Genomic DNA, 13,677 nt, shown 5'->3' with positions numbered 1-13,677 from the left:
TGTTGTTGTTGTTGTTATTTTGGCATTGTAAATATCATTTAAGGCTCTAAGGAATAGAAGGTGTTGAATTTTTGTACATTTTTCTGGACATTACCGGGATTTCTAAGGCGGAATTGACATCTGAGGTGCTTTGTCCTGGATCTTAGGAAAGTCAATCGAAAAATTTGGTGGTGGTGGTGGTGGTGGGGAGTTTTCCCCCCAAAATTAGCAAAGCTCAACAACTTTTGGGACGTCCTGGTTTTTACTTTAAAAAACTCTTTTAAACCATATACAGAGTTATTTAGCTTGTGATATTCTTCACTAACCCAGGCAAATGAAGAGTCCCATGATCGTCATGTTTTGGGGAAAAGAACTGTAGCTCAGCAGTAGAACAAAGAATGCTTCGGGTTCAGTCCAAAGGTGGTGCTGGAAGCATCCCTGGTCTAAAAACCTGGAGAGGCTCTGCTGGCCAGTGTAGGCGATACAGAGTCAAATTGGCCTGACTCTGCACACGGCAGTTTCCTGGGTCCCTATGTTTCTTAGGAGTGCATTTGACGATGGATGGCCCCACAGCTGCGCCTGAGTGAACTGTATCCCCTGGGCCTCTTCCTTGTCTCTAATAATCAGCAGCCTTAATCTGAAATCCTGATTATCCTAGAGGTTTTAGGCCTCAAGCACGTAGCATTCTCCTGCCCTGAAGTTTATGCAAGCAGAAGGGCTTTTAAGACCGGGAGGAGAGAAGGTACGCAACGCTCTCTGTTTGCATTTCCAATGCCCCTTGGGCATGGCTTACATCATCCCAGGGTTTCATCACTGTCATCATAGAGTGGTAGAGTTGGAAGGGACCCCCAGCGGTCATCTAGTCCAGCCCCCTGTGATGCAGGAATCTCAACTAGACCGTGCATGACTGAGGGCCACCCAGTGTCTGCTTAAAAACCTCCATCATCTTCAATACATGCTAGGTGATATCGGCTCCAGCTCTACAAAGCGAGAACATCCTTTCGCCCCAGTGAATATTTTCTCTTTTTAAAGGAAAAAGCAAATGCAGATTGTGCTTACTTTTATATTTTAAAAAGAAAATGATAATTGGCTGTATTTATTTATCTATTGCATCTACACCTCATTGTTTTCCTTCAAGGAGCTCCAACGGTTCTCTTGTTCTCCTGTTCCCCAGTTAATTCCAATAACAAACCTGTTATTGTCAGGTGATGCTGAGAATCAGTGGCCCAGGCTCACCCTGTGAGCTTCATGGCTGGGCAGGGCCGTCTTAGGGAGATCGGCCGCCGTGGCGCGGCGATCCCTCCGGCGCCCCCGGCGTGCCACCTCTCCGCCGCCTCCCTCAAATCCAAACTCTTCTTCTTCACCCATCAGGCTGGGTTACCCCAGCACACTCTATTCCAACACACATATAAAAACATCAAACATTAAAAACTTCCCGAAAAAGGGCTGCCTTCAGATGTCTTCTAAAAGTTGCACAGTTATTTATCTCCTTGACCTCTGTTGGGAGGGCGTTCCATAGAGCAGGTGCAACTACAGTGGTACCTCGGGTTACAGACGCTTCAGGTTACAGACTCTGCTAACCCAGATATAGTACCTCGGGTTAAGAACTTTGCTTCAGGATGAGAACAGAAATCGCGCAGCGGCAGCGGGAGGCCCCATTAGCTAAAGTGGTACAGTTTCAGGTTAAGAACAGACCTCCGGAACGAATTAAGTTCTTAACCAGAGGTACCGCTGTACCGAGAATGCCCAACAGTTTCATGAGAACCATAGTGGAAACGTCATGCTCAGCTGTCTCCGTATGAATTCATCTTCCTTGCAGACAGAGGGTTGTTTTGGGGCTGTCGGAAAACTGGCCGTATGTCTGTTTTCCAAAGGTGAGCTGCAGAATGGCACCCTTGGCAAGACTTGGCATCCTAGACCCTTCCCCCAAATCGCCAAGGGTCCTGATGTTGCAGGCTGGCACTTCTGTTTGTGGGCTGCCTTTGTTCCCCCTGTGACGGATTGGCCCTAGGGGGGAGGAGTTATTACATCCCGGCTCAGAAGGAGTTAATCCACCTTCATCTTGACTGACAGTTCATCCTTTGGGGGCGGGGCAATCCCCGGTTTAAAAGGAGGGAGCGGCTGTTTTGGCAGTTGAGAAGAGGGAGGGTGTGTGTGGAGACAGGGAAGAAGAGGGGTGTGGGGCCAGGATAGTGGTGGTTAGGCTAGGAGAGGATGGAGATCAGTCGGTTATACTGAAAGAGTTTATACTTTAGATGTAACTAAGCTGATGAACTATTGAAGTACTTGAAACATGATGTTCTGAAATAAATAAAGACTTGTTTTTGTTGAGCCAAGAGAAAAGAGGCATTTATTTGGTCCAGCGATATATGGATGCTCATGAGGAGGTGAACTCAGGGAAAAGACAAAACTGACCTGCAGGGTGATAGTTTGTGTCTTGGAGTTTCACTCAGGAGGGGGGAAAGGGCAGAAACCTTGGTAAGGCTACACAGTTACTAAAATGGTTTAGCTAACTGACGCAGTGGGGGGGATCTAAGAGAGAGAGAGACCCGGAAATGATACAGCTGAGAGGTATTCTTAACCCAGGAGCCCAGAGCAATATATATATATATATATATATATATATATATATATATATATATATATACAGGCCACGACAGCTGGACAAGAGAACCCCGTTACTAAGTTATCCCTAGTTATAATAAAAGGGGATTATCCAAACAGACGGACCTCGAGGCATTGAGGTGGGGAGAAGAGAAAAAGTGACCCGGAACACCTCAGAATTAATACACTTAGTAACAGAGGGGAAGTTGGCAGGGAGGTTCGTCGCACCCCCCCCCCCCCCTTTGCTGCATTCACCTGAAGCCGCCTGATCTGGAACGGTGAGCATCTAACAGAACCTTTCCTTTTCCCTATTCATTCCATGGTTGTGCATCACAAGCCAGCGTCTCCTAGCAACCCGTCCCGGGAAGGATGGCCAAATTATCAGCAGAGGATGTCGAAGAAGTCCTCCAGCTGCCGGTAAATAAATAGGGAAGCAAAGTCGAGGCTGAGCTTTGCAGACGGGGGTTGGGGGGGGGGTTGAGGCCGTCGCCCTGAAATGCAATATACGAAAGGCTTGCCAAGTTTCGCTTTCTCAGGAACCAGAATATAAAGACGTGGCGGATTAATTTTGGGAACAAAAAAAATACCTGGCAGATTTGCATGAGGACACCTTTGTACCAGGAGGGTCGTAGCTCAGCTGTAGAACATCTGTTTTGTATGTAGAAAGTCTGGGCTGGGAGAGTGAGACCCCGGAGAGCTGCTGCCAGCCAGAGTAGACAATATTGAGCTAGATGGAACAGTGATCTCTCTCAGCTTTCTGTGAGAATTCAAGTTTTGGAGTGTTCAGGGTCAGGGCTGGATTTAGGTTTGATGAAGCCCTAAGCTATTGAAGGTAATGCGGCCCTTTTTATGTCCAGCTGTCCTTTGTCAACAACAAATTGTCGCTGTTTTTTGTGTTGAATATATGCTATATGGTAGTTTATGGACCTAATAGGTCCATAGGTAAAGGTAAAGGGACCCCATACACACACAAAACACTGTTGCTGTATGTAGGCTTTATTTTGTTTTTTATCTTATATTTTGGAAATGTACATCCAGATTTCTTTCCCTTTAATTTTTTTGGGGCCCCCAAGAGAGTGGGGCCCTAAGCTATAGCTGGTTTAGCTTCTACAGTACATAAATCCGGCACTGTTCGGGGTCAACCGTTTGATATCTTCAATTGGGAGTGATTTTTCAGATTTGGCTGGATATGCGAATGTTGTGTATAGTTTTTGCATGTATGTGGTTGAGGCAGGGGGGAGAGAGAGGTCAAATTCTGACAACGTAGTGCTCGCGGAAATAAAAAATGACATGGTGGGATTATTCTGATATGAAGATTGCATTTATTTGTTTGCTCATTTATTCGGTTCACGAGCTGCCCTATAACACCTGCTCTCTGGGCAGCATGTAAGAGAAAATGACAATAAGGTTAGAAGTCGCTGTTACAGGAAATACATTCATAAAGTGGCAAAGCTTTGATAAAGAACATCCGCTTTCTCATTGAGTTATGATATCTGAGGGTTCATTGCTGTATATCTATTGGTGACAGGTAGGCAGCTGTATTGGTCAGCCATAGTCAAAACAAAATATAAAATAAAAAATAAAAAAATAAAAAATAAAAAATAAAAAATAAAAAAATCCTTCCAGTAGCACCTTAGAGACCAACTAAGTTTTTTCTTGGTATGAGCTTTCGTGTTATCTGAAGAAGTGTGCATGCACACGAAAGCTCATACCAAGAACAAACTTAGTTGGTCTCTAAGGTGCTACTGGAAGGATTTTTTGATTTTATATTTTGTTTTATCTATTGGTGATTAGCTTTTAACGAAATCTATTTTGGTGTCGTCAGTGATCTGCAGCTGATATCCACTCAGGCATAAATAAAATAATAAACCAATGAACTGGTAGATTCCCAGGAAAAGTGTTGCCGAATGCCACAAAGTCTCCTGCTCCTGTAACCCTCCTCCAAGTGCTGTAACGATGAGAGACACAGTTTCCTTATAATGCTGCTTTCTTTGGATGGGTCTGCACATGCAAACGTTTTGGATAAGGCTTTGAGCTAGCTTGTGGAAATCTGAGTCTCAGAAGCGAAAGGGTGTGGATTTCTGGTTTGGGGAAGGAAAACAAATTGCTTAATTGACTTAATAGTTTGTTTCCGCGTCTAGCTATTTGCTGACTCATTTGTTCTCGTGAGTTTCTTTTCTGTTTTTTATATACTGCTTTTCAACTTAAAGAGAGAGAGAGAAGAGCATTGGGAGGGTCCACACCTAATGCTAAACCATGGCTTGAAGTTGGCTTGTTTCAACAAACCATGGTTAACTTTAATCACAGTTTGTTCCTTCGCTAAGCTGTGGACTCTCCAAGCAGCTTGACAGTTTTGTTTGGCTCAGGAGATGGAGCAAGCTGCAATTACTGATCTAAAACAAGCATCTCCAAACTACTCATAGCCCTCTTCCCCTCCAGAAACTTGTCTTTCCCAGCAACTGGGATTCAGAAACATCGCTGCCTCCAACTGTGGGGGCAGAACATAGCCAGCGTGGCTAGTGGACATCAATAGTCCTCTCCTCCTCCATGAACTGTCTAATCCTCTTATAAAGCTGTCTAGATTGGTGGCTATTACTGCCTCATGTGGGAGGGAGTTCCATAGTTTAGCAATGGAACCTTTCTTTTATCTGTCCCGAACCTTCCAACATTCAACATTCTTGGATGGTAGCGAGACATGGATTCCCCATACCCTACTGATCAGTCAATAGTTTTGTGAGACGGGGGGACGGGGGACGGGGATGAACTTTCTCTCTCTGCTTTCTCCATCATTTTATAAACTTCTATTGTGTCCCCTCTTGCTTGCCATTTATCTAAACTAAAAAAGTCCCAAGCGCTGTGTCCTTTCTTCCTAGGGGGGTCGCTTCACACCCTTAATAATTTTGGTTGCCCTTTTCTGAGCCTTTTTTTTTAACTCTACAATGTCCTTTTTGAGGTGAGGCAACCAAAACTGTACAGAGTATTCCAACTATAGATTTGTATAGTGACATAGTGACATTGTGACATTGGCTATCCCCCTCCCCTTCAGTTCCTTTCCTAATGATTCCTTGCATGGAATTTGCATTTCCCCCGGCCAACATACTCATTAAGCTATCTATTATGACCCCAAGGTCTCATTCCTGGTCTGTCACTGCCAGTAATGACCCTGTGAACATAGGTGCGAAATTAAAAGAACTACAACAACCCCACTTTTGCCTGCTTGTGTTTCTCTGCGGAATTTTCTGCTCGGGGTCAACCGAAGAGGGTCAGCGGTATTAGCTGTGTGCATAACAAGGCCTCTTAAATGAAGGGCATAATTAACTGAGTCTTTAGGTGAATTAGCTTGAATACAGGGCAGATCACAGCAGGAGTCTTTCGGATGCTGCTAATCTCTCTCCACGGCCCTTGGCACCAGGACTTTTGCACCCTCAGGGGCATTTCTAGCCCCTTGGCTGCCCGGGGTGGGAAACCAAGAGGCACCCCTGGCATGATGCCCCTTCCTCGCTGGCCCGCCCCTCGCGCCGAAGAAAAGCCACTGGAAGGGGCAAAGGGCGGTATGCCCCCATTCGGGGCCTGTCCAGTGGGCGGGGTAGGGGGGCGGCCAAAGTGTCACCCCCCTCCCCTGGAACCCGGGGCGGGCCACCCCCCCGCCCCCTTGCTCCGCCCCTGGCAACCTTACTCCCATTTCGTTTCCTGCTGTCAGAAAACCCATACTCTCTCTCTCACACACACACAGATACACAACCTTTGCTAAAATAGAAGCATCCAGTTGACTTGGACTACAACTCCCATCAGCACCAGCCTGCCTCCTGAGGAGAGTGTTTCATCAGCAGAAAGTGTTGCCCATGTTCTAGCAACTGATGCAGACTAGCGGGTGTGACTGGTGATAGCTCAGTGGGGGTGTGTGTGAATCCAATTGAACACTGAGCCTATAGAATCATAGAATCGTAGAGTTGGAAGGGACACTAGGGGTCATCTAGACCAACCCCCTGCACTGCAGGTATCTCAGCTAAAGCATTCATGGCAGATGGCCATCCAACCTCTGCTTAAATACCTCTAAGGAAGGAGAGTCCATAACACAGAGAGAGAGAGAGAGAGAGAGAGAGAGAGAGAGAGAGAGAGAGAGAGAGAGAGAGAGAGAGTGCTCCACTGTCAAACAGCTCTTACTGACACAATTTTTTTCCCGGTGTTTTGTCGGAATCTCCTTTTTTTGTAACTTGAATCCATTGGTCCAGGTCCTACCCACCAGAGCAGGAGAAAACAAGCTTGCTCCATTTTCCAGGCACTTTAGATATTTGAAGATGGCTCTCGTATCTCCTCTCAGTCTCCTCTTTTCCAGGCTAACATAGCTGTCAACTTTTACCTTTTCTTGCGAGGAATCCTATTCGGAATAAGGGAATTTCCCTTTAAAAAAGGGAAAAGTTGACAGCTATGCCGGCTAAACATACCCAGCTCCTTCAACCACTCCTCATCAGGCTTGGTTTCCAGACCCTTGATCATCTTGGTCACCCTCCTCTGCTCACCTTCCAGCCTGTCAAATTGTGGTGCCCAGAACTGGACACGGTATTCCAGGAGTGGACTGACCAAGGCTTCTTAAGTGGAGACGTGGGGCTTGGACAGAGGAGCTTCTGTATTTGAACCATGCAATGTGTTGTAGCTCTGAGCTGTGGTTGTTAGCCTATAAGGGGCGGCGAAAGCCTAGAATTGTTTCCCCTTTTGTCAAGAGATCATCATTGTAATGGATCTGCCCTTAGGCAGGGTATGGTCAGAAACCCCAGCGTGTGAAGAGTTAAGATTCCGTCTGTTTGAGTGGCAGCTCGCTCGCAGGAGGCGGGACTTTTCGCCCTTTAAAAGGAGGGAGCGGCAGTTGGTCAAGGAGGGAGAAAGAGGGAGGGAGTGGTGACTGAGGGAGAGAGGGTTAGAGACCAGGATAGTGGTGGGCAGGTTAGGCTAGGTCGAAGGTTTAGTATGTTATACTGAATAGAAAACCTTTTATGCTGTTATGAAACTACGTTTAAACTTTTGATTCTCTTAAACCGTTATGCTCTAAAAAGAAAATAAAGACTAGTTTTGTTGCTATAAGTCAGACGTCGTCGATTCTTGGGTCCAGCGGGTTATAACTGCTCATGAAGAGGTGAACCGAAGGAAGAGTCCAAACCAGGGTGGATTTGATTTCAATCAAACTGATTTAAATCACGATTTAAATCACTAGTCAGTAAGGCTTGATTTAAATCACAGTTTTCTACATAAAGACTAATTCTTGCTGGTATAACTTTAATATGCAAGTAGATGGAAGATTTTTAGAATAACAACTTTTCATATTAGTTTTTTTTATCCCCAGTTTAATAGGTTAATCATTCATATTTGGACAACTTTTCTGTTGTACTTAGGAAGGAGAAAAATAATCATTACCTTAATAATAACAATTTAAATAGATTTATTAGATCCATTCCACTCCAAACAATCAGAAAAATATTGTTCCTGTTCTATTCACTGAACTTCTTGAAACTTAACACTGAAGGGGTTGATTCTGTATTCATAGGCTTGTAGAACAATAGGATTAGGGTCTTTTTCTCAACTCTGTTCATGTTATAACATTTTTGCTGTGAAGAAGAGGCATGTGATCTCTGCTGAGTCAAATTCAGTTTTGAGAACTGCAAAAGTAAACCAAGCATCTGTGATAATATCTTGTAGGCAGAGAAACTGCCCAATAATCATACAAAAGCCTCTGGAAGAGCATAAATAATAATAATAATAATAATATTTATTATTTGTACCCCGCCCATCTGGCTGGATTTCCCCAGCCACTCTGGGCGGCTTCCAACAGAAACCAAATACAACAATATCAAACATTAAAAACTTCCCTAAAAAGGGCTGCCTTCAGGTTTTTTCTGAATGTCAGGTAGTTGTTTATTTCCCTGACCTGTGATGGGAGGGCGTTCCACAGGGCGGGCGCCACTACCGAGAAGGCCCTCTGCCTGGTTCCCTGTAGTTTTGCTTCTCGCAGTGAGGGAACAGACAGAAGGCCCTCGGCGCTGGATCTCAGTGTCCGGGCTGAATGATGGGGGTGGAGACGCTCCTTCAGGTATACAGGACCGAGGCCGTTTAGGGCTTTAAAGGTCAGCACCAACACTTTGAATTGTGCTCGGAAACGTACTGGGAGCCAATGCAGATCTCTCAGGACCGGTGTTATGTGGTCTCGGCGGCCACTCCCAGTCACCAGTCTAGCTGCCGCATTTTGGATTAATTGCAGTTTCCGGGTCACCTTCAAAGGCAGCCCCACATAGAGCGCATTGCAGTAGTCCAAGCGGGAGATAACCAGAGCATGCACCACTTTGGTGAGACAGTCCGCGGGCAGGTAGGGTCTCAGCCTGCGTACCAGGTGGAGCTGGTAGACAGCTGCCCTGGATACAGAATTAACCTGCGCTTCCATGGACAGCTGTGAGTCCAAAATGACTCCCAGGCTGCGCACCTGGTCCTTCAGGGGCACAGTTACCCCATTCAGGACCAGGGAATCCTCCACACCTGCCCTCCTCCTGTCCCCCAAGAACAGTACTTCTGTCTTGTCAGGATTCAACCTCAATCTGTTAGCCGCCATCCATCCTCCAACCGCCTCCAGGCACTCACACAGGACCTTCACGGCCTTCACTGGTTCTGATTTGAAAGAGAGGTAGAGCTGGGTATCATCCGCATACTGATGAACACCCAGCCCAAACCCCCTGATGATCTCTCCCAGCGGCTTCATATAGATATTAAAAAGCATGGGGGAGAGGACAGAACCCTGAGGCACCCCACAAGTGAGAGCCCAGGGGTCTGAACACTCATCCCCCACCACCACTTTCTGAACACGGCCCAGGAGGAAGGAGCGGAACCACTGTATAACAGTGCCTCCAGCTCCCAACCCCTCTAGCCGGTCTAGAAGGATGTTATGGTCGATGGTGTCAAAGGCCGCTGAGAGATCCAGCAGAACTAGGAAACAGCTCTCACCTTTGTCCCTAGCCCGCCGGAGATCATCGACCAGCGCGACCAAGGCGGTTTCAGTCCCAAATGACATTGTGAATGGATGAATGGAATTTATTTACCAAAAAATTAAACATATACAGCCTTATTCTACATAATTAAAAATCTAATCTTTATTCCATGACTGAATAACCTTTGGATGGTAGTATATTTTCACCAAAAAGCATTTTATTTTAAAAAAACCCCGATTTAAATCAAGAAGTCCGATTTAAATCAAAAGATCCGATTTTTTTTATTTTATTTTTAAAAAATCATTGATTTTTATCCACCCTGGTCCAAACTGTCCTGCGGGGTGTTAGTTTGTGTCTTAGGGGGTTTCACTCAGGAGGGGCTAGCAAGCTGAAACATTGTGAATGCCACTGAGTTGCTAAAAGGGTTTAGCAGACTGCTACAGTGAGGGATCTAGAGAGAGAGACCCTGAGGCTGTAGGCAATAAGGTGTTTAACCCCTGAAGCCCAGAGCAAGGATTATAAACGTCCGCGGCAGCTGGACAAAGACACTCCGGTTACTAAGATACTCCCATTTTGTAACTACCAGGGAGTTTACTTCATTGACGGACCTCCGAGGGACAGGTGGGGTGGCTAATTAGTCTGACCCGGAACACCTGAGCAATAAAAAAAACAAACAAAAAAAACTTCGTAACAGGGGAGGGGAGTGTGAAAGGTAGGTTCGTTGCAATCATCATCATCATTGTTAATTTGTTAATCACTTTCTACACAATCAGCTCAATGTGATGATCAAGAAAAACAGCAAAAGAACAGTTGAAAACACAAAAAGGAGGCCATACATTTCAAACAAAACTAAAACAATTCAAAACAGACACTCAAAATATGTAAACTGCTTAGTTATTTTCCTTGAAATATGAATTAAGTAGTTGATTCTTATATCAATCAATCAATCAATAATCACAAAAATCGACATACTGTAAAAAACAACAACTAAGCCTCTCGAAGTGGTTTACAAAAAAGATAAAACAGTAAAATTATCAATAAGAAAAGTTAACAGGAATTATTTAAGACTTTTTTTTGAAAAGTTAAAATGACTATAGGCTACAAACAGATTTAACCTTGCAACAGCTTTCTAAGCACTTGGGTAGGCGTGGCCTGAACATAAATGTTTTCAGCAAGCATCAAAAAGAGTACAATGAAGGTGTTTGGCTGGTATCAATAGGCAGGGAGTTCCAAAGGGCAATGTATTGCCACCTGCACATATCTGAGTTCTTACAAGCGCAGAACAGGCAGTACGTGGCACCTGCCTTGCCGCCAGTTCCACCGAACGAAGGGGGTCAAGTGGTCACACGTGGGGTGAGGCAATTTCGTAGGCAGGCGGATAAAATATTGCAGAGGGTTTCTGGGCGTGGGGCGGGCGGGCGTTTGGATTCACAGGCCTCAATGCGTTACTCACGTTTCTTCCTCCTTCATCCCATCCTCTCCATCAGCAGAAAACGGGCCGCCAGCACCTGAGGGATTTGCTGGGGTGGGACGAGTTTGACGAGGTCCGGGATCTGCGGCAGAGCATCTCTCTCGACATCCATTACCGCAGCCTGGTGTTCGCCACCGAGAAGGGCTTGTCGTGGGTGGCTGTGGCGGAAGTGGGAAGGCTGGCAGGGGAGCTGCTGGAGGAAACCGTAGGTGAGTCAAGCCAGTGCAATGAATGGCCTCTGCGGAAGGGGGGGGGAAGAGAATTTCACTTTGCTTACTCACTTATTTACACTGGTACCTTGGTTCTCAAATGCCTTGGTTCTCAAACGCTTTGGTTCTCAAACTCCGAAAACCCGGAAGTAAGTGTTCTGGATATTGAATGTTTTTCGGAAGCTGAACGTCTGATGCGGCTGTCGGCTCTTGTTTCCTGGGCACCTGCACCAATCAGAAGCCGCACCTTAGTTTCCGAACATTTCGGAAATCAAACGGACTCCCGGAACGGATTAAGTTTGGCACTTTTGTTTTTGCTATTTATTTTGCGTTTTTGAGGCTTTTTCAGTTAATTTGTTTTTGTGACTGTGTGGAACCCAGTTCAGCTACTGATTGATGGGTTGTGTGATTGCGGAAATGGATAAAAGCCCCCCCCCCCCCCAATCATCAGTGCAGGGAAGAAAAAAAATAAATTTTCATTTTTATCATCTACAAAACTGTCTTATTTATTTTATACTACAGTACATTGATTATTGCTTTCATTTTATGGATCAATGGTCCCGTTAGACAGTAAAATTCATGTTAAATTGCTGTCTTAGGGGTTGTTTTTAAAAGTCTGGAACGGATCAATGCATTTTGCATTACTTTCAATGGGAAAGCATGCCTTGGTTTTGGAACGCTTTGGTTTTGGAACGGACTTCCGGAACGGATTAAGTTTGAGAACCAAGGTACCACTTGTATTGTCATGATCTGTATGATTCTCATAACTCTCTCTCTCTCTCTCTCTCTCTCTCTCTCTGTGTCCTACTTTGATTCCTGTAATCCAAATACTGAACCCTGTGACCATTGCCTGAAGCCCTTCTTTATGTGCCCCCTCCACAAAAAGCCCGGCGGATGGAAGCACGAGAACAGGGCCTTTTCTGTGGTGGCTCCCCTGGTTTGTAGAAAGCTCTCCCCGGGAGGCTCGCCTGACACCTTCTTTACATATTTTTTAGGCGTCAGGAGGCAACATTTCTCTTTGACTGATTAACATTCTAGGGTCTTTTATAGGTGTTTATGCGAGAGGGGTCATCGGTTTTTTTTTTTTTTTGTGTCATTCAGTATTTTGTGTTTTTATGCTGTGAACTGCCTTGCGATCAGTATACCAATTTAACAAATGTAATAACTGTAGTAACAACAACAATAACAACCCGCTCTACACGGAGCTGCCTTTGGAAAGTGCTCAGAAACTTCAACTTGCTCAAAGAGCTGCAGCAAAATTGCTGACCAGGGCTGGTTATCGGGAGCAAATTGTTCCCAGAAGCTCCATTAGCTACTAATCTGGTTTAGGGGCACAATTCAAAGTGCTGGTTAAGAACTATTGTTATGTACTGAGTTGAATAGGATCCAAAATGCAGCAGTCTGATTGGTCCTAGAACAATAGGATTCAGAATGCAGCAGTCTGATTGGTCCTAGAACAATAGGATCCAGAATGCAGCAGTCTGATTGGTCCGCAGGAGCCACCCAATCCAGCTCCAGGTGGAAGTGAATCCACAACCCAATTGGCATACAGGAGTATCCCAGAATTAGCCAATCACGTGGGGCCCATTGTGTAAATAGTGTATATAAAGCAGACGTTTTGGGGGAACTGCATTCCTCACTACTATGAGCTGAATAAAGAGCATGAAATTCACACTTGACTCCGAGTATATTTCAACTATAAAGCTCTACACAGTTGAGTCCAAGCTATCTGAAGGACCATATTCCCTCACACATAATTCCTTGGACTCTAAGATCTTAGGGGGGAGCCCTTCTCTCGGTCCCACCAACCTCACCGGCCTGCTTGGTGGGGACGCAGGAGAGGGCCTTCTCGGTGGTTGTTTCCGAACCACTTTGGAACTCCCTCCCTAGAGAAGCCAGACTGGCTCCCTCCTTGCTGTGATTCCGCCAGGAAGACTTTCTGCTTCCAACAGGCCTTTGGGAATTGGCTGCTTTTAATGAAAGGGCTGGTGCTGTGCTGTTTTTATTGCAATCATTGGTATGGTCTGAATAGATTTCAAGGAAGCACAGCATTGTCGAAATGGAAGAGGCCCCAGGGGTCATCTAATCCAACCCCCTGCAATGCAGGAATCCTGTCCACAGCCATCCCTGGGTGAGCTTGAACCACCAACCTTCTGGTCAACAGCCAGACGCACTGACACTGACTCATTGTTTCACTTGGAGAGTATATTTGTGTGTGTGTGTATGTGTGTGTGTAGTTTTATGTACCAATGTTTAAATGTTTTTTTTTAAATGATTTTTTCCTATATTTTTTGGCTGGTGTTGTTTTCATCTGTAAACTGCCTTGAGTCCCTGTCAAGGAAAAAGGTGGGACAGAAAAAATATATATTAATGTTTAATTGTTTTTTTATCACCAACTATTCACATAACATCCAACAAAAATTCCAAAATCCACAAATCAATACAT

General features: G+C 45.2%; 1 protein-coding gene across 1 annotated transcript in view; it reads left to right on the top strand.

Moving 5' to 3' along the window:
- Positions 1–2,881: 2,881 nt before the first annotated feature.
- The window catches only part of C3H8orf74 (chromosome 3 C8orf74 homolog), a 50,164-nt gene continuing 39,368 nt past the window's right edge, over positions 2,882–13,677 (top strand). Inside the window, exons 1-2 of the mRNA XM_033145484.1 lie at positions 2,882–3,000; positions 11,039–11,231. Coding sequence (XP_033001375.1) covers positions 2,953–3,000; positions 11,039–11,231 — 241 coding nt within the window. The 5' untranslated portion in view covers positions 2,882–2,952. The remainder of the gene's footprint in view (positions 3,001–11,038; positions 11,232–13,677) is intronic.

The sequence above is a fragment of the Lacerta agilis genome, chromosome 3, assembly GCF_009819535.1.
Source record: "Lacerta agilis isolate rLacAgi1 chromosome 3, rLacAgi1.pri, whole genome shotgun sequence".
NCBI lineage: Eukaryota > Metazoa > Chordata > Lepidosauria > Squamata > Lacertidae > Lacerta > Lacerta agilis.
Note: the sequence above shows the minus strand (reverse complement) of the source record. Positions and strands in the feature narration are given on the sequence as shown.